The sequence below is a fragment of the Abrus precatorius genome, unplaced genomic scaffold, assembly GCF_003935025.1.
Source record: "Abrus precatorius isolate BTA unplaced genomic scaffold, Abrus_2018 Scaffold7, whole genome shotgun sequence".
Classification (NCBI taxonomy): domain Eukaryota; kingdom Viridiplantae; phylum Streptophyta; class Magnoliopsida; order Fabales; family Fabaceae; genus Abrus; species Abrus precatorius.
Window position 1 is genome coordinate 16,995,382 of NW_020874417.1, and position 24,032 is coordinate 17,019,413.

The window sequence follows — 24,032 nt, forward strand, 5'->3', positions numbered from 1 at the left end:
GTATTGATATTTGTATTAAAATGATTAATTCTAAAAGAAGAATAATTTAGTCCTATGATTAATTTTCTTTCTAGATTTTAAGAATTATTAATTTTCTTAATTATTATACACAGCTCTGAAGCAACAAATATTTGTGTGTATTAGAAAAGTTATGTCCATGCGCTATAATCTTGATTTCAGATTTTTAAGAGGGGTTGGAAATTTATGTTTGCTTGTTTAGCTCTGATGAATTATCAGTAGCTACAGCAACGTGATCAGCTGTTTGCCAGTGCGTTATAAATTGTTAAAAGCAAACATGCCTTGTGAAACTGGGAATCGATAATTTAGGATATATTCTCACTAATCCAAATTTGATATACGAAGACCATTTGTTTCTGTTTTAGCAAAGTCAATCAAAATGTATTGGCTCAATATGGGTAAGGTTTGTATTAATTTTGCTAAACCCAACCAGGTTAATACATTTCTAATAAAAATTTATTATTTACTTATTTTTCTTACAAATTTATATGAATACCACTAAATTTCATAATTACATGCGGACCCAATGCTGCTATAAGCCCAAGGGTGGCGTACATGAAGCCCAATCTCTATTTTGGAGAGCTCATGATACCTGAGCCGTACGATTTTGTTGTCTAATGGAGAGCGAACAGTTAAGCTTGGAACCATAGGCCCAAATTAAAATATATTTGGAAAAACAAATGTTAATTAATCCGTAGGGGATACATACATGGATTAATGAATTAATTAATATAAAATGTTTCATATTATATGCTTATTTTGGCGTAGAATCAATTCCCAGGTAGGAGACTGCTTGACATGTCCCACAACGACAAGTTTTCCAATAGCCAAAAGGTTAAGGTTTCATTAGAAGTTTCCTGTTGGAAAGGCAATGTAACAAAGGGAAAATGAGAGCGTGGGAAGGAAGGAAAGGCAATCTTAATTCTCCATCTTAAATATTCCCATCTACCCCCCAAGTTCATCAATCCCTCCCCTTCATGCAACCTTGCATAGCGACTTCAACTTGGAGACAATCAACCTTCACAAACAAGAATTGGGTTTCCTCTGCATGCACTTTTCTGTTCAAATAGACCACGTTCCTACCTAAACTTCATCTATATATAGTAAACAAATGAAACCAAAACCAAGTTTGAGGGAGGAAAAAAAGCAATCCTTGTGATCATGATGGAGGCCTCTTATTCATGCAGTGAGCATGCACCTGAGATTGTTTTCTTTGATTTGGAAACCACAGTGCCCAGAAAGGGTGGACAACGGTTCTGGGTCCTAGAATTTGGTGCTATTGTAGTTAGTGCCCACAAACTCAACGAGATCGAGAGCTATACCACGTTGATAAGACCCAAAGACCTTTCTGTAGTCTCAGTGAAGTCCAACAGATGCGATGGAATAACTCGTGAAACTGTTGAGAATGCACCATGTTTTGAGGATGTTGCAGATAGAATATTCAGTATTTTGAATGGAAGGGTGTGGGCTGGGCATAACATTCAGAGATTTGACTGTGTTCGAATCAAAGAGGCCTTTGAAGATGTCAATAGGGCAGCACCTGTACCAGTTGGAATCATTGACTCTCTGGGGGTCCTAACTGAGAAGTTTGGACGCAGAGCTGGTAACATGAAGGTACGTAAGAAATAGCAGCAACAAATGTTAATTCTTCACGTGAAAAAATCCTCATAATTTCAAATTCTCAGTCACTATTATTCATGGGCAGATGGCAACACTGGCTTCTTATTTTGGCCTTGGCCAGCAAAAGCATAGGTATGCATGCGATGCATTTCTAACTCTAGTGCTTGTAATAATAATAACTTAATTTCAATCATTTTTTTCAATAAATACTTATAAAAAATAAAAAGATAAATTAAATTAATTTTTTAATAAGTTAAAATCAATATATAGATATTAACTTCTTTAGAATTTTTTTTCTCTAACTTTTAAAAGCTGATGTGCATAAATTTTTTAATTTATGCAAATTAATTTACGAAGATAATTTATTTTAGCTTCTTATTTTCTTCTCCCGTAAATAATATTTGAAAAACTATCCATAATTTGAGTACTATATATAATGGCTTTTGTAAAATTGAATGATATATATTCATGACTATTTTAATTCGAAGCAGGAGCTTAGATGACGTTCGCATGAACTTGGAGGTCCTTAAACACTGTGCAACGGTGTTGTTTCTGGTGTGTAATTTTTATCTCCTAGTTTAATTAATCTGCTTATTGCTTGACTTTGAAAACAAATATTCCAGCTAGCAACATGATTCTCACACGATTTTTATGGCTTATGGGTAATGTTAGGAATCTACTCTACCAAACACGTTGCATGGCAATTGGTATGGATCTTCTTCCAGCATTATGACGCGAAGCAAAACTAATGGGAAATCGCCCAGCAAAGACGAGACTAATAGAAAATCTCCCCCAACTTCATTGGGATATCAGAGGACAGTCCCTTATGCTAGGGGAAGTTTGGGAAAGGTTTTTACTTATTGGCATAATATTAGTTAATTTTTCTTTCAAGTTTTTTATGTTAATCAGCATATTCATCTTACGGGAATGATAATGGAACTCCTTTATACGTAGGTAACCGAAAGAGTGAAGGGGTTGTTGTGTAAAGCACAAGGGCAACCACCTCTCCAACAACTACTCAAACATTCTCATTCATTGCTAAGGTGAAGAATTGCCAAGTTGGATTTTCCGTTCAGAAGAAGGCCTCATGTTTTGTTGAGGTGGCAGATTGAAAGGAAGATGTGCATGCACAAGATGCCAGCATGTTTTACTAGGACGATTCCGAGAATGTTTAAGATTCTAAAGCTCAAGAAAGAAACCGAGTAACGGCCAAAAAATTCACTTGTGTATATTTCAATTGATTCATTTATTCAAATTCTTAAAGCATACTTCTTGAATGAAAGATGCTAAGAACACATGTATTTGTAGACGAAATCAAATTGAACAGTGATATTAAAATATTTTCCAAACAATGAGTTTCGATCAGATACAGACTAAGATCTTCCGTATCATTGAATCGCTAATATATGTTGATTGAAAACGAGGTAAATCATGCTAAAGAACAAATTTTGCAACAACCTTTTTTTAATTATTTAGAATTCTGTTGATCTTGGGGCAGCTAGCCTATCCATTTAGCACTTATACACGCTTATGATCATGATATCCAAAATCTTCGATGATTACATTACAGTAGCATATAATGCAGACTCACTCCTATATCATAACTTATGTATCTCCACTTTATGTGTGAATATTTATCTATTCTTACTCTTATTATAAACACTTATTTTAAGTATGAAGTCTCATCACTACAGATACATCAACCCTTCACCATCATCAATCTCAAGTTATTCTCTGGACTTCATTGGTCCTATTCTCCTTGACTTCACTAAAAATACCAGATCGCTTTAAATCAAGATATATTTATGACATTGTGAAATTTAAAATAATAATATCTTTAATATTTTTAAAACTGAAATTTTATAAAAATAAACATCAATTTAAATGATATTATTACAACAATTATGGGTATATATATATATATATATATATATATATATATATATATATATAAACAGGTTAATCCCTAAATATCCAATTTAGAGATTTACCGAAAATAATATTAAAAAATATTATTTGAACGTCTTCTAGCCCACTGACTCGTGAATGGGCTGTGGCATTCGGAGGGGAGCCCATCAACAAGCCCAATGACCCAATTTTTGTGAACCCAAATTTCACAATCTCCGGCTCTTCCATAATTCCATTCCCTCAAATCCACGGCAACGGTGACTCCTCCAACGGTTTGGGTTGGCTATGGCTATCTGGTAGGTTCACCTTTTCATGAATTTGAGTTCAATGTGCTAATGATTGTCTCTGTTTCACGATGAATGTTGTTGATAGCTTGATTGGTTTGTGTATGCTTGCACTTTCGTCACACGATTTTGGTCTCGCATTTGTTTTCTAGTTTTGATGTATATCTGATACTAGTTTGATTGGTGCATGCTTGGTTTTGTTAGGAGCTTCTTGTAACCTTAACTTGAGGAAAGCATATTTCTTAAACAAATGAAGAATTAGTTTGTTTTCTGTTTAGTGTTTAGTGACAGTGATTTTGGTTGCTGAAGTGAGTCTCTATTTCGGACTAATATGTATTGTGTTGAGTTATTTTTACCTAAGGAACCATAGTTTGTTTCTTTACTCTGGGGTTAACTAAACCGTAGTTTGAATCTGTTATCAAGGTGGAGAAATTTCAATTGTACTGGTGTTAATTTGCAAGTTGGTTAACCTTCTTGTTTGACTATTAGACATCTCACGCCTGAGGCGTTAAATATTTTCTGCACCTCATGAAGATGGATTTTTTTTTTTTTAAAAAAAAATTCATAGAATCTGGGATCTGGTTCTATTTATTGTTGATGATAATTTTTTCACTGTGGCTGTGACCTGAGATACAAGATTGCTATTTATTGGAATGCCATGCCGTCTGAAATGACCATAGAATAGCTGCCCAATGATGGCTCATATTAATAAAGGATGAATTGGAATTTATATTTCCAAAATAGGATGGGTTTTGATGCATAAATGGTGGAGATTGAAATGAGGTTTTGGTTTTTTTTTTTTTTTCTTGCTTTGCCATGCTCAATGTGAGTTGTTGATGTTGCATGCCTTTTTAATTAAGAAAATAGAAAAGATTATGATTTTAAGTGCATTTTTTAATTAGTTGGCTCTCTTTCCTTTTATGTCAGTCAGGTTAACCCCACACATACTTTAGAAAATGTCAGTATGCTTAAATGTGTGAAGATGTTTGTTTTCCAACACCCCCACCCCCCTGCGCGCAAAAAAAAAAAACCAAACACATCCGCAGTTATTTTGTGAATATTCAATTGCACTTAAAGCATGTGCTGCCTGAAATTGTTTTGTTTCCATCATTTTACTGAGGGGATAAGATGTATATTTTCAAGCTATGTAATTATGCAATAGCTATAGCTATAGGAGTTTAGCACTAACTACAGGTGCATATTAGATTTGTGTATTAGGTATACTTTAAGAATTTGGATTCAAATTCCATCTTGTCTTAATCTTATGTATAATTAACTCCTGGACCTTCCTTAATTTCAAAGTTCATTTTTTTAAGAAAATAAACTGTCAGTCATTCTTCGCACCCAATAAAATATTAGTGAGGACTCTTTTCTTTTTTTTACCTTTATCTTTGACAAAAAAAAATGGCCATGAAAAACATGGTTTAAGAAAAAAAAAAGAAAAAGTGGCGCTTTAATTATGCAATTTGCTTGTGATTTTTCTGCAATAATCTTCATATTAAACAGAGTTTATGTTTCTGTACCTCAACTCTGTTCCTAATACATAATTTATCCTTACTTCCAAAAAATTTTGTCTCAATTTTCTTGTTGAGTTTTGCAATTGAGGTGCATTTGTCTGTTTGTTGCAGTTGAAGCTCCAGATTCATGAAATGCTGCCAAAAATTATGAAGCTTCCATTTTGACTGAATCCATATTGTAATTTCACCACCAATGGGTTACAGATGCATTCAATGCGGGTGTCCCATCAAAACACTTTATGTTCAGTATTCTCCAGGCAACATTCGCTTGATGAAATGTGTATGCCTTTTTTTCAAAAAGTAAAATAAAACTCAAGATCATTATTTTTTGTCCATAATTTCCTAACTAGTGAATTGTTTATTTTATCCTGTTTGTGTCACAGGAGAATTGCAAGGCTGTTGCAGACGAATACATAGAATGTGAAATCATGGTGCTTAGTACCCCCTTATGCCACTGGCTTAAAAGTTGAAACCTTTTGGTTTTTTTGTCATGAAATTCCCTTGTTTTCTCCCTTTCTGTTTCAGATTCTTGTAATAGATATAATACTACACAAACCCAAGGCCTATAGACATCTCCTCTACAATGTCATCAATCAAGAAAACTTGAAATTTCAGGTATATATCAGTTCCTCTATGATTTCTCCTGTAGTACCATACTGTATAATTACTCTGTTCTTTACTTCTTGTTTTTATGTATTTTAAGCAAATGTCAACTTGTTTTCAGTTTTTACAATTTTAATTATTGCAATTATCACATTTTAAAAAAAATGGCAATCTCTTGTTAATTTCAGTTAGCATCTTTACTGACAGAAGTGTTATTTGATGACAATGAGTGGTTGTTATTTTGTTGACTACAATAACCAGCATGAAGCATTTTGATATGCTGCAGTAGTTACTTTTGTAGAAACCTAAACTTTATACGAAAAATATCTCATCAATAGACTTTGGATCTTTAAATAAGAAAATTGATATACTGCAGTAGATACTTGCTTTTCAGCCCTATCAATGTGCATAAGGTATTTTATTTTGGTCTTATAATCTATTAGAACATTCTCGGATAACATGGATGGTTCTTTGTGAGAGTTCATTTTCTGATCAAGTATTCACAAAAAATGAATTTAATAATCAATTACTTGCTAATAAAATTCATTTTAATGTAAGGCACATGTACTCAAAATAATGAGATCCGATTAATCTACTTTTTCCAACACTAAACATGCTGATCATACTTTTTTATAACTTTGCAGGGACTACTCTGGAAACTGGCTGTTATTTTTCTTCTTTTTGATGCTTGTATCCATTATTATGTGGATCTTATTCCTTTTAAAGCTTTAGGAGCATAAAATTTTTAATTATAGTTTTTGGTTTACAAAACCATATATGAGGCCCTTACAGCTTTTTAAAGACAAGTGTATGATCTTGGAAAGCAGCAAAGGCAAATTGGGTTCATCAATGAGCTTCTCTTCATTAGTATCAATATGCTGTAAGGTGCAGATAATAATAAAATCACCCTGTTACATGAATCACTTGGTCTGATTTTTATGTCAATCATGATGAATGTTACATGGTCTTCATTGGCAGATGCTGATGGATGTCTTATTTGGGAATTTTATGTTGCTTTTAACTTTCTTCTTTACAGTCAAGATATTTCTCCATACATCAATCAGCATCTCCAGGTATATGCTAATTTATTTGTCATACCATACTTGTAATGAAGAATGTGACAATTAGTTAACATACTTTTGATTTAATTATCAATAAAAAGGAACATTTTCTTTTAGCATTTTGAAGAAAGATTAAGTACAAAATTATCCATTAAGTGTTCTCATGAATCTATCAGAATTGAATTAAACTTTTTTTTTTTTTTTTTGCTGTTTTCGTATTGAACTTGATATGATGAATATAATCGTATCACAAATATATGAGCTATGTAAACATTATTTATGAAGTAGTGAATTCACTTGTTTGTAGCCATGGTTGAGAAAGAATTTCAATCTGATCAAATGGTGAAAATATGGCATAGAAAAGATGGTGCAGTAATTTGCACCAAAAGGTTCATGGTATTTTCATGCTTTCAAAGTGCTTTAAAACATTTTAATTAAAGGGATAGAAAAAGACAAGGCATGATAGAATATGGAACTATTTCTGCCAGTTTTAACTTTGTGGAAGCATTAATTAGTTGTTTTTGATTAATTACAATCCTGTATCCATATCAGTTTTAGTTTAGTGTTTCTAGATCTTCAAGATCACTTAAGCTTAGATGTAATTGTCTGTGCAGGTGCAATGACCTTCTGCTTGTACTCATGATTTCAGGTTACTTCAAGATTTTTCTTATTGCCATGACGGTAATGTCTGCAATGAAGAAATCTAAGTTGGTTTTTTTAGTTTTATTGTTTAGCGCTTCCTGTACCTGTCTATGATGTGTTTTTGAATGCAATCTATCTTTTTAATTTTTCAAGTATCTATCCTATAGGTCTGGGAATTTCCATCTTCTGTGATCTTCATCATTGAATTATTTTGTTTATCATCTAATGCAGTGGCATTGAAAGGTTAGTAATCATGCTGCTGAATGTTAGAGATATCTGTAATTATACTAATTTAAAATGCAAACATCACACAAATTCGCCATTATGTATGATATCCCTCAATCATTTATATTCCATCCCCAACTTTTGTATAAGCCAGTATTCTGTTGCGGTGCTTTCACATATATGGTAGTGTGGTATGTGTTTTTAGTTTGAATAGCCAGTGGGAGTAATGAAATTAACTCGAACTGCAATATGTGCGACTCATGTGAGAATTAATTTGATGAGGGAATAAAAATGAAATAAAAGTACTTCAATGATGACCATAATAATGCTTACCTGCAATTGTCAGTCTTGAAATATAAAGCATGCCACTGAACACTGATGAGCTTTTTTTTTTTGTACCAGTGATGACTGAGTCAAGTATGAGTCGATGTGTTTTGACCTGCTTCAGTGCATATACTATAAAATTTTTGGTTGGATACTGGAGCACATATTGTTGGGGCAATTGATGCTAGGCTTGGAGTCAAATGCCATACTTGCCAGCATGATTTAGTTTTTCATTGCCATGCGAATGTATTGGTAGCAGAATTTTGTATCAATTTTGTTTCTGATATATATATATATATATATATATATATATATATGTGCTCATTGAAATTTTATTTCTTCCTTACACATGCTTACATTTAGTCGTTTGCACTGCTTAGCACCTAAATGATCATTCATTTCTTGACACCTTTTATGACCCTGGAGAAAGGCATTTAAACGCGGCATCTTAGTTTCTTAAAATCGTAAACGCGTGGGGAAAACGGCCTCATGATTTTTTTTCGGAGAACCAATTATTCCTGTCATTTGCGATTTATTAAATTTTTAAGGTTTTACTTTTTTCTAGAATTTAATTGACATTTATTTGGTGTGTTTCGATCCGTGTTTTGAAGATATAATTACTTACTCTTTCAGTTATTTTTATATTAGTATTTCTTAAGAAATAATTATTTCATTTTAAAATAAAATAAACTGACATTGTTTAATTTTATATATCATTTTTATCTCATTTAATTTTTTTATACACATTCAAAAAAAAAAATTAAAAAAAAAAAATATATATATATATAGGAAAATTTTTTAGTACCTCCTCGGCTTGATGCTTTACACTCCCACATTAACCATCCATTTGGAAGGGTGAAAGGAAAGCGAGGGGAAGAAAAAAAATTTAAAATTTAAAATAAAGAAAAAATAAACAGAAGAAAAAGTATGGATTTTTGTTTTTTAAAAGTCAATTTTTTTTTCTTCAATTAACCCAAAAAGGTATATCATTCGTATTTTTTTTCTTTTTTCTATCTTCCAAATAAAACATAAGCTTGAATATATGAAAAAGTCCGCATCAGCCCCGCACGCAGAAAAGATTCATATCATTCTTGCCGTAAAACATAAGAAAGAAGATTAATATTAAAAAAGAAATCCATCCTTTTCCAATCAATTTTTTATATTATAATTATACAATGCCATTAAACAAGATTATCTTTTTCTTCTTATTTTCTTTTTCAATAAAATCAAATAACATTCCTTTTATCAAATTTCTCTTTATTTTTAATTTTTTAATATTTATCCTTTTCCAGCTAAAGCATAAAAGTTAATGAGTGGGGGAGTACCAAGTAAAAGAGTAAAAAAATTACGAATTTTCTAATTAGTAAAAAATTATTAAAAATAATATTAAGTACTATAATATATTTTTCAATACATTAAATTTTATAATTTTTTTAAAACGTAATATGATGTATCTATTTCCTAACATATATCAAAGAACACATAATGAAAATTAATAAATAATATTTTTAAAAAATATATAGCTTTTAATATTATTAATACATTAAATTTTCTGATATTTTATAATTTTTAATTAAAATTTATTATTAAAAATTTACTGTATGCTCTTAAATAGACGTTAAAAATGTAATTATATATAAATTGTTATAATGGCTGGAGAAAACTAAAAAGTATTAACCCTAAAAGAAAAGAACGTGTTAGTGAAATTCTAGCCATTTTTTGATGTGAGGTTAATGATATGCATGAGTTAGAAACACAGCAGCAGTATTAATGAGAGAATCTAAAAGTGAAAAGAAATTAATAACGCAGGCAACAACCCAAATTACTAGCGTATTAATTACAAATCCCATAAATTCCTGCGCATATGATGCAGATGTCCCCATCATTTCCTACTCTCTTTCGGAGATTTCTTAAGAGGGATGCATTTCTCTTTCATCCCTCCCTTCATCTCCCCCTCTTCTTCCTTTACCTCCATCCCTAACTTGCTTCTCCTACATCAATATTTTAAACAAATATACTTATGCATCAAAATCAAGCATAGCTAGAAACTTCAAAATCAACCACACTTTCACTCATTTTACTTTAAAATAAGAAAATACAAACATCAAGCTTTAATAAGTTAAAATTATCTACCTTTGTTCGTCATAGGAATTTGACCTCTTAAGCAGTGGATGGGGAATCCGGTCCGTTTTGATGGAATCGACCAAGCTACCACTGAAGTATTCCTTCTCCTCTGTTCCCAACAACCTCGGATTCATCATCATCTCATTCTCACACACAAACTCTCTCTCTCTCTCTCTCTCTCTCTGCTTCGTCCCCACATTGCTAAGCCTCGCTTCCTGTTTCCCCTTCATCTTATACTCACCGCCACACGCTATCAGCTGCAACAAAACAGAGTAACGACTCGCTCCTGACTCACTTCCATCCCCAACTCGTTTCACATTGTGACTCGTTGGGTTCGAAGGAGGAGCAATAGCGTTACCACGTGGCGAATGGTTATTGGTTCTGGTAATAACTACCTTTGTAGCGTTGTTTTGAGTTTGACCATCGTGCTCTTCCTCGTCAACCAGTTCCTCCGTGGACACACCTCGGGAGCAACGCGAGTGGGGTGTCGTGGTGGAACTCGTGTAGCTTGTTTTCTCTCCATCCTCGTACTCTTTCTCTTGTTCCTCGTATTCTTCGTATTCTTCAGGTTCTTTCTGTTGCCTGCACCCACTCAATGCTTTACTTTTTGAATTGTAATTGTAATTTGTTTCCGCTTGTTGATATACCGCTTGTTTGTTGCTCACGTTCACTTGCTGAAATCTTTCTGCATAAATTAAATTTAATAACAACAATCACCAATTAGTTAATTAATTTTTTGTATTAATTATTATAATTGCAACAATAAATCTTGTTGAAGAGAAGAGAGAGTAATTAACCAGAGCATCCTTCCACTAGTTCGGATCCTTTGAGTACATATTCTCCTCCTTCTGCGGGATGTATTACATCCTTAAGTCCCAAATCGTACCACACATAACCGCTCTTATAGCTCCTGAAATTGCCAAAGTAATTGAACAAAATCGAGTGTGGGTAGCACATGAATAAATTTATAATAATAATACTGTAAGAAGCCATACCTTTTACTAGACCATGAATATTGCAAAGGCATGCCACTCCCTCTGAGAGCCATTAGCCGATCGAATACATCTTTATCAAATTAAATGTAAATTAAAAAACAAACGAATCAAGTTATGGTGGAAGAAAATTGATAACAATGTAGCTATATATAAAAACTCATTAGATATATTTTACCTTTTAAACGGAGAGGTTGATTGGGCAAAAGGGTAACTTCCATGAAATGAGGATGCTCCAATAGGCCGTTTCGTGAGAGATAATAAACGACTTGAACTTTTCTGGAGGGCTTCACCTTTTGCTTCAATCTGCATAGTTTGGCACGGTCTGGGCTGGTTTCTCTGTTATTATTATTACCTCTTTGATTTGAACGAACAACGTCCATGCTCAACAAAACTTGTTCAAAAATTCACCTTTTTTTCTTGGTGTTGACAACGGTGGCTGAGGAACGAGGAAGGAAAGCACCGCCACCCAGTAGGCCACAGAATACCTCTTTATTATGCTCACACGAGACGAGAATGAAACTGATTGAGAAAGGACCAGCAAAAAGAGAGAGACTCAGAGTGTGTAATTAATGTTGCATGGATAAGAAACTCAATGACAAAAGTTGGTAACAATGTTTAATAATAATTTTTGAAAGTAAATAATAACAGTTCTTTTAATTTATGTAGTAGATGTATATATTTTAATAAAATTTCATTGTTTTAAATATTTAAAACTAACTTTAAGAATTAATATTCTCACGCTCCTTACAAATATTACGAAAAGATATTTTAAAAAAAAAAGCTTTTCACGTTCTTAATTAATATAATTTATATAATGTTGTTGATTTATACCTTGGTAGTTAGCGAGAATGCATGTAATTAGGATTAAAAAGAAGTGTTTTCTGGAATTGAAGAGTGTTATTTTACATATTTCAATGCATGGAGGAGATGAGAGGCAGTCTATAGTTCATAGTCCATAGACCTTAAAAAAAGCGTAAAACGGGGATGGTACATATCAATGCAGAAAAGATTCGCTTTTAAAAGTACCGTTAATTAGAAAGACACAATGGGAGAAGGAGTGGGTGAAAGCAAAAGGTAACACGCTAGTAGAAAAAAGCCTCAACGCTGTGGTCTCAATCAGCGTCCCATAAATGAATTTAATTTGACTTTGCTATCCCTCTGTTCCTGATTTGAGACAACAATGACCATTGCCAGAGATTGCTCAGTACGGATACCTTTTTGCCAATTTTACTTCCCATCGTTGACGCCATTTTACCTTTTTCCCACTTCAATTCTTCTTTGTCTCTATCTCCCAGTTTCGCTGCAAAAGAAATTAGTATAATCGTAACCAAAAGGAAGGTGTTTAGTGTTGCTAATTATAAAAAGTTTAATTAAAGTGAACATATATATAATTTCCCTTTTTATTCGATCTTTCTTTGTTTACATCGGTAATCTGTAAGTTTTACTTATATAGTTTCATTTTTTTGGAATTAATGTGATTATATATATCAATGGTAACATAAAATGATTCTCGTAAGAGTAGGATCACTTCACCTTAGATTTGAAACAAGAAAGTTGAAACACCACAGCTACATGGTGACCAAGGAATAGACACGAATGAGTGTCTGCAGGTTTCATGTTCATTGACTAGCCTACCGCTATTTTTATTATTACTGTGGTTACGCCATTGCTTTCTTAGGATAAGTACTGTCCTCTTCTCTAAGGGACTTCTAATATTTATTTAAATTTATTGAAAATATCTTTATAAAGATGTTGATTAAGAAATTGATAAAAAATATTTAAAATTACATTAAATATATTAACATTACGAAATAAATTATTTTGTTTTTTAATAAAAAATATTTTTATTTGTTAACTGATGCCTTAACATAAGGATAAGAATATATATACATAACTGATTGAAAGGGAATTAGTCTGAAATTTTTTTAATGAAAAAAAAAGAGTTAAAGTTATGTTAGATTTTGGAATTATTAGTAAGCAGTCTATATGTATATGTAAAATCTATGTTCTATCAGGTTTCCCAAGTTATCATTTTCTTGTTTGCTTTCTGTTGAGGATTTCTTTCTTCTATATGACGCAATTACTGGTATTACCTTAAAAGATTATACATATATCATTACTCAAAGAAAAATTTGGAGCAGTAACTAGGGGAAGAAGGACTTTTTTATTCTAAGTCACCTCTATCATTATAACAAGTAACTTTGTTTAAATCTAAAATAATTACATCACTACAAATTTAGCTCTTCTAGTAATTAGAAGAAAAACACGTACCATTGAATCAACCCTTGGTTGGTAGGTGAACTAGGGAAGCAAATTTTTTTGAGTAGTTTAAAAACATTTACAATTCGATGTGAATTTTTTTTCAATGTTTTTTTTTAAAGATAATTGAAAATGTATTGTTGGAACAAATTATCCACTCTTTTTCTTATATATACTTGCGCAACATTTTATTTAGATTCTTTTAAAAATTGACTTTCACGTCTAGTTTTTTCTAAATTAATTTGTTTGTTTCTATTGATTGATGTGTCTTGTAAAAGCTTAATATATAATAACATTTTAATTAACCAGTTTATTATTAATAAAATTCGAAATAAAAAAATAGATACTGAATTAAAAATATAAAAGACTACAAATATATTTAAAATTTTAATTTATTATATAATATAGCAAAAGAGTGAAACAATACAGCATTTTGTGTTACGTGCGTACTACACACAGAGCATGGGGTCCGGTTGATCAGTTGATGGACCCCATTTATCCGAACTGAGGTTGCAGGGTGCATTGTTCGATGATCACGAAAAGGGAAAAACAAATCAGAAACTTTAAGAGGTCTTCGGATAGAACTGATTTTTGCATTGCATGTTGGATCTTGGAAGCTCCTTTGGCCATGGATGATGCAATGATGCATAAATAGTTTTCAACTACACCCCAACACCATTATCCCTTTTCTGTCTCTTTGCCTCCTGCGGATCATGCCCCACATCTTTTCTCATTATTTGCCCATCATAGCAACTTTCAATTTATTATAACCTTGTTCAACGTGGCTTTAACCCAATATTAATTGATTATAAATCACTTAACTATTTTTGTTTTGGTTTAAATATTTAATTAGTTTTTATACTTAATACGCTCTTCTACGTATAGAAATGAAAACAGGTCAGACTACGCTTTATTCTAAACAAGTTTGACCTGTAATATAATTATTAGGTTTAAACTTTACCTGTTACTTGTTAGAGACTTTATTTTATGATTGGCTTAATCTGAAGCCTATTAATAAAGTTTGTTACAAAAAAAATATATTAATAAAAATATAAATATTTTATTATCAAATTAGTTATATATCTTTCTAATTTTTGTTTATGTTATTAATAATTATTAAATAATTATAATAATATTTATATAATTTTCTAAATAATTTTTAAAATATTATTTAAGTATTAATTGTAAATATTTTATATTAATAAATTTATATTTATATTTTTCTTGATTTAATTTTTAAAATTATATAAATAGTAAATATTTTCGTTTTATTTTATAAATATATTTTGTTTGTTTAAAAATATTTTCTATTCAACAAATAAAAATATAGTAAACACATAAAATTGATAAAAAAAAATATTCACACAATTTCTTGAATCAATTAAAAGAAAATTATTATATTTTAAAAAATAAATAAATTTAAACTTAATGCAATATATATATACATATAATGACAATAATAATAACTATTAAATTAAAAAAATAATTACAAAATATTTAATTTTATTTGTTTCATTAATTTGTTGTTTTAAATTAACAAATAAATATAAAATTAACTACATTATAACATTAATGTAATATAGAAAATATTACTGATACAATAAATTAAAATATATACTTATATATTACATATAAATTGATAAATTAACTAATAATTTAATTAAAATACGTGCAAGTTACAAAAATATATATTATTATATAATTTATTTATAATTATATTATTTGCTACATGGTCTATATATATATACATATATTATAATAAATTTTTATTTTATTTTCTTATCATTTTTTCATAAATTTTTCCTTTTAAATAAAATATAATTTATATTTAAGTAATTTCTATTTATTATAAATATAAAAAATTATAACATAATATATTAATATAATAATTGAATATTAATAATAATAAAATTAAAAATATGAAAAATTTATTAAAAAAATATTAATATTTTATTTTTAAATTTTAATTAGTTTAATTTTAATCGTGTCGTATTTTTCTTCAACTTGTTTAAATATAACAAATATAATAATTTATAATTAAATAAATTTATTTTTTAAACACATGTAATCGTGTATAAATATTTTTAATTTTGAATATAATATAATTTTTATTTATTATAAATAAAAATTATAACATAATATATTAATATAATAATTAAATATTAATAATAATAAAATTAAGAATATAAAAAATAAATTAATATAATATTATTTTATTTTTAAATATTAGTTTCTTTAATTTTGATTGCATTCTAATCTTATTCAAAAATTTTGCTGCTCTACAGCTTATTCAAACAAATATAATAATTTACCTTATATTTATATAATATAGAAAATATAACACATACTTATATATTACATACAAAATTAACTACACTGTAACATTAATGTAATATAGAAAATATTACTAATACAATAAATTAAAACACATACTTATATATTACATATAAATTGATAAATTAACTAATAATTTAATTAAAACATGTACAAATTATAAAAAAATATATTATTATATAATTTATATTATTTGCTACTTTTTTATATATATTTTTTTAAAAATATTTTTGTTTTTATATTACAAAAATAATGTATAAATTATAAACATATACTTTTTTAATAATATATTTTTTTGTAATATAAATCATGTATAAAATTTTTTAATAGAATATAATTTCTGTTTATTATAATTATAAAAAATAAAAATATAACATAATATATTAATTTAATAATAACATAATTAAGAATATAAAAAATATATTATTAAATAACTTAATTATTTAAATATATTTTGACAGCTCTATTTTTAAATATAATATATATTTATAAATTTATACAAGCTAGCCTGTCAAGCTTAATAGACTTTATAAACAGCTTAAGCCTGACTTATTTACTTAAACAAGACTTAAAAATAGTCCAAGCCTGATTTGTTTATTAAAAAAGTCAGGTCAAGTCAGGCCTAAACTAGGTCAGACCACATACCCGTATTAGGCGGTCTGACCTATTTCCATCCCTGTCTACATATTCGTTTTTGTATGAAAAAAAATTAGTCTTTAATTTCAGTACTACGTGTAATCCATGTTCTAGACCTATCGCTTACTATCAAGATTGACTTAATCATAAATGACTAACCATATTACGATGAGGTGAAATTTACTCCATCCTTGTTATTCAGGAACTATATTACCAGTGCATTCTTGTTATCAGATGTGATTTGTTTGTATTTTTGTTCCCAAGTTAAAAATTTAGTAATTCACAAATACATTAGAGCACGGAGTGCTATAGTAATATATATTATATACATTTCCAAAAATCCAAATCAGGTAGAAAAGGATTGTTTTGAAATGTCAGTTAAACAAAAGAATAAAATTAAAGTTTTGCCAAAAGGCATCATCTCTGATCGAATGTATAAATATCATTGCATATAAGATAATCGTGTTTGCTACATTTATCGATTTTGTTAAGTTGATTATATATAGTGGTCATTGTTTTAACCTTTTTCAGTTTAATCATATATGATTGTATCCTTATCACTTGCAGGATCACTATTATCGCCATGACATAGGTTTTGTGAAATCTTCTTGCATTATCTGGGATCCAGATTCTCTCCAATTCACGCGGGAATTGGACGTCCAGTCGTTTTCGCTTAAAATCATGACAAAATGGCTTAAGCCAATTTTCATAAAAAAAATGGCTTAAGCGAAAATAATAGGCTTAAACGAAAAATAGACAGAGAGTTTTAATTTTCACTCAATTTTCTCTTCTCTTTCCCCTAAACATAACATTTCCTTCTCAACAATATTCTGGTACTCTACCGGTTATTACTTGCAACAAAACTGGTATACTTGTCATGTTTGAAGGAAAATAAACCAACACTCTTATACTTAACTCTTCTCTTTTCTTCCTAACTCTCTTTTCCTTCAACCTCATACCTAACTCCTCTCCTCTTCTTCTCATTCTCACATCACCAAATACCTATCTCTCCCTTTTTTCTCTATACTCAACTCTTCAATTTTCTCTTCTTCCACAGTTACTACTATATCACCCGCTCTCTTTGTCTACGTCCATTCTTAATCCTCTATTTTCTCTACACTCAACTCTTCACTTTCTTCTTCTTCCACTGCCAAATTTTTTTTATGCAAAATTAGCTTAAGCTAATTTTTCTGGCTTAAGTGAATTGTGTATTCGCTTAAGTGAATTATTTTATCTTAAGTAAATTTTGTGTGTTTGAAGATATGAAGGCTGAGTGTAGAGAAGAGAGAGGATTAAGAATGAATGTATACAAGGAGAGCGGGTGATATAGTAGTGACGGTGAAAGAAGAGGAAATTGAAGAGTTGAGTATAAAGAAAAAAGAGAGAGATAGATATTTGGTGATGTGAGAATGAGAAGAAGAGGAGAGGAGTTAGGTATGAGGTTGAAGGAAAAGAGAGTTAGGAGGGGAAAGAGAAGAGTTAAGTATAAGAGTGTTGGTTTATTTTTCTTCAAACACGGCAAGTATACCGGTTCTGTTGCAAGTAATAACCAGTAGAGTACCGGAATATTGTTGAGGAGGGAATGTTATGTTTAGGGGAAAGAAGAAGAGAAAATTGAGTAAAAATTAAAACTCTCTGTCAATTTTTTGCTTAAGCCTATTATTTTCGCTTAAGCTATTTTTTTTTCGCTTAAGTCATTTGTTTTATAAAAATTGGCTTAAGCCATTTTGTCATAATTTTAAGCAAAAATAACCCACTTAAGCGAAAAAAATGACTGAACATCTAGTTTTTGCGTGATCTAAAGAGAATCCGAATCTTATTATTTGATGGTTTTAAGAAACTTACATACCTATATATGCTACTTCAGACACTATTTTTAGGTTTTAGTGTTACATGGGGTAGAAATGGAACTGGATTGGAGTGAGATTTGTACTCTGTACTTTACAATGTTGCCAAAAACCATACAATAATTGTTCGTTAAATTAGCTGTCGATAAAATTATTTACGACGATGTAAAGGAATTTATAGCTAGAATCTACCAACATAAATCAAGAGAGCATTTGAACTCAATAAAGTAGACATATGCCAAAACTTTGTCACGTAGTGTCACCCTGTTACCCATGTTTGAGTTTATGAACAAAAATAATAAAAAAAGTCACTAAAATTAAAATCCTGTTAATAATTACATAATCACTTAAATGTCATATATCATTATATTTTTATAATAATTAAGTGTTTTGTTTAAATATAATAATAATAATAATAATAATAATAATAATAATAATAATAATAATATCATTTGTCAAAAATAAAAAAGTGATAAAACATTAATTTTTTTATCATATAAAAAATTGTTAACTTAATCTACCTAAAAAGAAAAAAATTATATATGTTTGCTTTTAAAAATAATTATTGGATAAGCAAAATAAATAACGAAAATCTTGAATCAATTTATCACCTAAAAAATTTAAAAGATAACTTTATGATCAGCCTACAATGTCTAAAAATAAAAGAAAAAGCTCAACCATTTATTTCCCTTAACAGCCCTTCTCCTGGTCCCTTTATGGAAAATGTTTTGTTGATAATTTATTTGAAAACTTGATATCAGATGCTAAAATTCTTAAATTAATAATAGGTAGTAACATGCACATGTACATCCGTGGTAGGGTGACAGAGTGAACAGTTATTCACTAAAATTGAGCACTGAAGTGAACGTTGGTGAAGATAGGTAGGTCGCTCTCCAATGACAATCTAAGATGGTTCCCAGTCATACGGAACACCACAGAGGAAAAGCTCTTTGCTCTTTAACAGTGCGCCTACCATACATTCATCAGTGGTTAGCACGTCACTTCATCAACCATGCATTTTTCTTTGTCATATCAATAAATTACCCACTGGACTACCCATTTGTGTTTCCTCTAACAATCCATCAAATATCATATTCAATCATTAAATTTAAAGTTTACATAAAAAAGTTATCTTTGTAAAATTGTATGCAAATTAATAGTCAGGTTGATAAATTTTACCCTTAATTAACCATTATTAAAGATAATATATCATTTTATTGAGCTTAATATATGGTGTAATTTAATCCCTCCCTTCGTGTCTGCATATATATATATATATATATATATATATATATATAATTTTGTTTTCGTAATTTGCTTATTAACATAACAGTTTTTGCGTGCTTGAAAACACATTTTGTCTTAAAATAGTGTTACATTTTGTTAATGAGTAAATTAAAGCGTAATTCAACTCTATTATATAAAACACACAAATCAAGTGTACTCAGAAGATTCCAAGGTGGATTCTTTGTACTAAGATGAATTAAAGATAAAGTCCCAAGTTTCTCGACGTAGATCTTTCTTCCTCGATTAATGCGTTTACTCCATCGTATTCTTCTGTTGTCTATGATTTTGTTTCTTCCTTTGTTAATGCTTATTTCTGGTTGGGCCTTTCTTTTATCTGCTCTTTTGTTTATGTTCGGCCGTTATATTCGACATTTTTTGTATTTTTGGGCGAATAAGTGGGGCTCAACTCAAGCCCCAAATAACAACTTGCTTTTTAAGCAAACGTAATGGAACAATTAGCAAAAAGTGGAAGTGAAATGGACCAATGAAAAACGAAAAAAGGGGAGAAAAAACAAACGGTGACCACATGTTGATCGATGCATTACATTTTACAAATAAAAATTCTATCAGAAAAATCATTTAGAAAATCAATTTGAACCGTTTGATTCAATTTATCTCTCACCCTTGCTAGTTATCTTTGCACAACCGTAGGCACCAATTTTTTTATTTATTTTGGGATTGGTCGTACAAGAACGAGTCATTGTTTAACTATTAAGGCATAATTAGAAAATCTAAGACCCCCTTCATCCGGGTTTTTTGACATATTGTGGTAATTAAAAAAAAATTATCAAAATAGAGTTGTAACGAAATAAATTTCTGGTCTAGAGTGGAGAATGCCACCTGACATCAGAGTCGTCCCAAAGCAGGACGACATTAAAAACAAAAAAAAAAAATTAAATAAAATTTGATCGATGGCTAAGAAATAAATAAGACAAGTGGCAAACTTGTAAAGAGTCCGCTGGAGCTATGCTGACTCTGTTGTCGCCTGGCTCAGGAACGATAATAACACGATTGGTCCACGTGGTTTACTAAATTGACTGTTTACATGACGCGGAGATCCTTTCTTCTTCCTTGCTCCATTCATGTTTCCATACTACATCATTTGCAGAATTACCGAACAAAATAACATAGCAGCATTTTAAATTTGTTGGCATACAGAATCTATTTTGTGTGAGAAAATACATTATAAAAGGTAAAATTATAATAATGTCAATATATTTTGTTTTTAAATATCATTTTTATATTAAATGACATGCATGTGACTTTGAAATGGAGTGCAGGTAAAAGATTTGGGGCTGAGTGGATGAGGCGCTTGTTCGTGAAGAAGAAGGTCTAAATCCAGACGAAATCAGGCTGCTGTGCAAGTGCACAAATTAACTTATTTTTAAATATTAATTATATTAATCTATGTATTTGTAATAATTAAAATTTTAGATAAATATTTTTAGAACTTATATAATATAATAATATAATATATATAATTTGCATTATTTATAATTAGTTTGTTTGAAATTATATTAAATTAAGATTATAGTAATTAAATGATATTTATTAATTATTAAATAATAAGATAAATTATTATTGTAATAAATTGATAAAATAAGAGGAAAGAAAATTATTAAATGGAAAAATATATATGAAATGCAGTGAGAATAATAAATAATTAATGTAAGATAAATAATAAATTTTATATAAATTTTATATGTTGATGGTAGATTAAGAAAAAAAAAGTATTTGTGAAAAAAATATATTAGATATAGTAAAACTAATATTTTGTTTATAAAAAAATAGAATATTTTTATTAAAATTATTGTTAAAAAATAACATATACAGTTATATTATAGAATAGATAAAATATGAAAAAAAATATAATAATGATAAACAAATTTAAAGTATTATATTCATAAAAATATTAATTATAAAATAAAATAATTCTTTCTTTAAATTTATTTAAAACATTACATATTAAAAATAAACTTTATAATTTAAGATACAAAATTATTATTGAATAAGAATAATGAAATTAAAAAAATAATGAATTTATTATTTACTATTAAGAATTACATAAATAAATTAAGGGTGATAAAATTATGTATTTATTTAAAATAGTTGTTAATTTTAATGTAATTGTAAATTTTAGAAAAAAAATATAAAAAGGTCTTCGTTAATTAATTGAAATTTTTATTAAAATTTTCATATTATAGTATGATATATAATAATTAATTTAGTGTATGAAAGTATGTTTTGTTTTAAAATTAGAGTAATTAAATTTTGGCTATGTATTATCATAATAAAATTATGTTTAAAAGTTGTTAAATTCTTAATAAATAAAAAAAAATTGTATTGTTATTTTAAAAAAATTTAAGTTAAATTGAATATTTGAAATTGTTATAGTTAAATAATTGTAATAAAAATTAGGTAATAATGAATAATAAAATGATAATATTCAATAGAATTTTTAATCTATTAATTTTAATGTATATAATTTTAGTTTAACTTGACAAATTTCATTTCAGATGACATCATTTTCTTTGCGGAGTAAGGTTTTAAATCCTGACCCAGAGGATGGTTCTTTATTGAGGTATCAACCTATTCACGTATTTGAGTACATTTGGATAGACGTGACCACCCAATTTTGAAAGTAAGGAGGAGTCACTTTATACCGGCTGGCATGGAGGGGGTTCTAGTGGAGATACTTCCTCATCTTACTGTAGCTGGATTTGCTGGAGTAGCTCAGTTGGTATGTTTTCCTATTAATCGATATCTTATTACAGCCTTGGCGGAAAGATGGAGGCCAGAGACTCATACCTTCCACATGCCTCCTGAAGAGTGTACTATAACTCTTCAGGATATCGCTATTCAGATAGGACTTCGTATAGATGGAAAGACAGTGATTGCAGCTACATGAGAGAATTGGGCACAAATTGTGGAGGACTTGCTTGGTATTAGACCACCTGCTGATGCATTTAGTGGGAGTAGTTTGAAGTTGAGTTGGTTGGATCAACACTTTACACATGTTGCAATGCATAACCAGAACAAACTTCAGCTTACTCGCTTTGCTAGAATTTATATTCTGAGGTTGATAGGTGGGTTCATGTTGGCTGATCATTCCTTAAGCAGGGTCCTAGTTAGGTACCTTCCATTGTTAGAGGATTTTACTATGACAGGGGAGTATAGTTGGGGAGTTGCAGCTTTGGTTTTCCTATACCGAGAGTTATGCATGTCTACAAATATTGGGCGTTCTGGTATTGGAGGATTAACTCCACTACTTATGATGTGGGCATGGGATATGTTTCTATTTTTAAATCGTAATAATCCTGCATGTGAGTACGAATATCGGAATGCCTTAAACTTTTATACTCACAATAACTTGTGGATAATATGACTATCCACTTATTATCACCCCTTTGCGTCACTGGATTAAAAGTCTCTTCAACCTCAAACCTTATTCTTTGTATGTCATATCGCCGAACTTGATGTGAAGATACTTTTTGTTGATTTTTTTCCATAGCTTCCATTAATTTTTGACAATATCTTCCTCCATTGTTAAACTCATTTATTGCAGTTTCACCATGCTTCACAAAATATTCCACCAATCTTGCATATATAGATTTCACCAATGCAGTAATAGGGAGGTTTCTTGCCCTTTTCAAAACTTTATTTACAGATTCAGACAAATTAGTAGTCATGTGCCCATAACGATGTCCTTCATCATCATAAGCCAAGGTCCACTTTTCCTTTGCTATATTATCTATCCAAGTCTAAACTTCTCGTGAATGTGATCGAAACGTATTAAGCTTATTTTCAAATATTTGTCTGGAAGGTGTATATCCTATATTTAACATAAAAAAGTTGAATGTAAAGGTTAAATATTCAAAATTCAATAAAACTACACAATGTTTTATTGTGTAAAAATGTACCTAATTGAATTAGTTTCTTCTTCAATATGGTATTTTTGAATTGTCGATTGAAATTACTTACAATGTGACGAATGCAGTAAACATGATAAGCATTTGGAGGTTGCCAACCAATATGTGGGTTAAAGATTGCACCTTTTATACTTTGATGTTGATCAGAAATCAAATAAAGACCTGCCTTATTTGTCACATTTAGATGAATCATGGCTAAGAACCATTCCCATGCAGATAAGGTTTCTTCTTTCATAATGGCAAACACAATGGGAAGCACACAGTTGTTTCCATATTGAGTCGTAGCAATTAGCAAAGTTTGACGATACTTACCTTATAAAAATGTTCCATCTACCTATATTATAGGCTTGCAAAAGTTGAAAGCTTCATGACATTGCTTGAACGACCAATACAATCGATGAAAAACTCGATATCTATTA

The 24,032-nt window shown here is 29.6% G+C and overlaps 3 protein-coding genes across 4 annotated transcripts; 2 read left to right on the plus strand and 1 right to left on the minus strand.

The window, feature by feature from the left end:
• The first annotated feature begins 1,179 nt into the window (after positions 1–1,179).
• On the plus strand, positions 1,180–2,843 carry LOC113873578 (protein NEN4). The gene is made up of 5 exons (XM_027511750.1): positions 1,180–1,632; positions 1,724–1,770; positions 2,130–2,193; positions 2,311–2,487; positions 2,593–2,843. The coding sequence occupies exons 1-5, from the start codon at positions 1,180–1,182 to the stop codon at positions 2,683–2,685; spliced, it is 834 nt and encodes a 277-aa protein (XP_027367551.1). The 3' UTR covers positions 2,686–2,843.
• A 930-nt stretch (positions 2,844–3,773) lies between these two features.
• LOC113872555 (protein arv1 homolog) lies at positions 3,774–8,407 on the plus strand. 2 transcript variants are annotated; one of them, XM_027510190.1, is made up of 10 exons: positions 3,774–3,842; positions 5,459–5,627; positions 5,731–5,778; positions 5,873–5,962; positions 6,595–6,640; positions 6,753–6,835; positions 6,929–7,023; positions 7,626–7,692; positions 7,821–7,896; positions 8,281–8,407. In XM_027510190.1, exons 2-10 carry the CDS (start codon positions 5,541–5,543, stop codon positions 8,382–8,384), a joined length of 696 nt encoding a protein of 231 aa, XP_027365991.1. In that variant the 5' UTR covers positions 3,774–3,842; positions 5,459–5,540; the 3' UTR covers positions 8,385–8,407. The 2 variants fall into 2 exon arrangements, with proteins under 2 accessions (XP_027365991.1, XP_027365992.1); XM_027510191.1 differs by lacking the exon at positions 5,873–5,962.
• A 1,677-nt stretch (positions 8,408–10,084) lies between these two features.
• LOC113871562 (protein UPSTREAM OF FLC) lies at positions 10,085–11,701 on the minus strand. The gene is made up of 5 exons (XM_027508653.1): positions 11,497–11,701; positions 11,322–11,391; positions 11,124–11,236; positions 10,336–11,011; positions 10,085–10,193 (listed from the first exon to the last, which is right to left on the minus strand). Exons 1-5 carry the CDS (start codon positions 11,699–11,701, stop codon positions 10,085–10,087), a joined length of 1,173 nt encoding a protein of 390 aa, XP_027364454.1.
• Between the last annotated feature and the right edge of the window lie 12,331 nt (positions 11,702–24,032).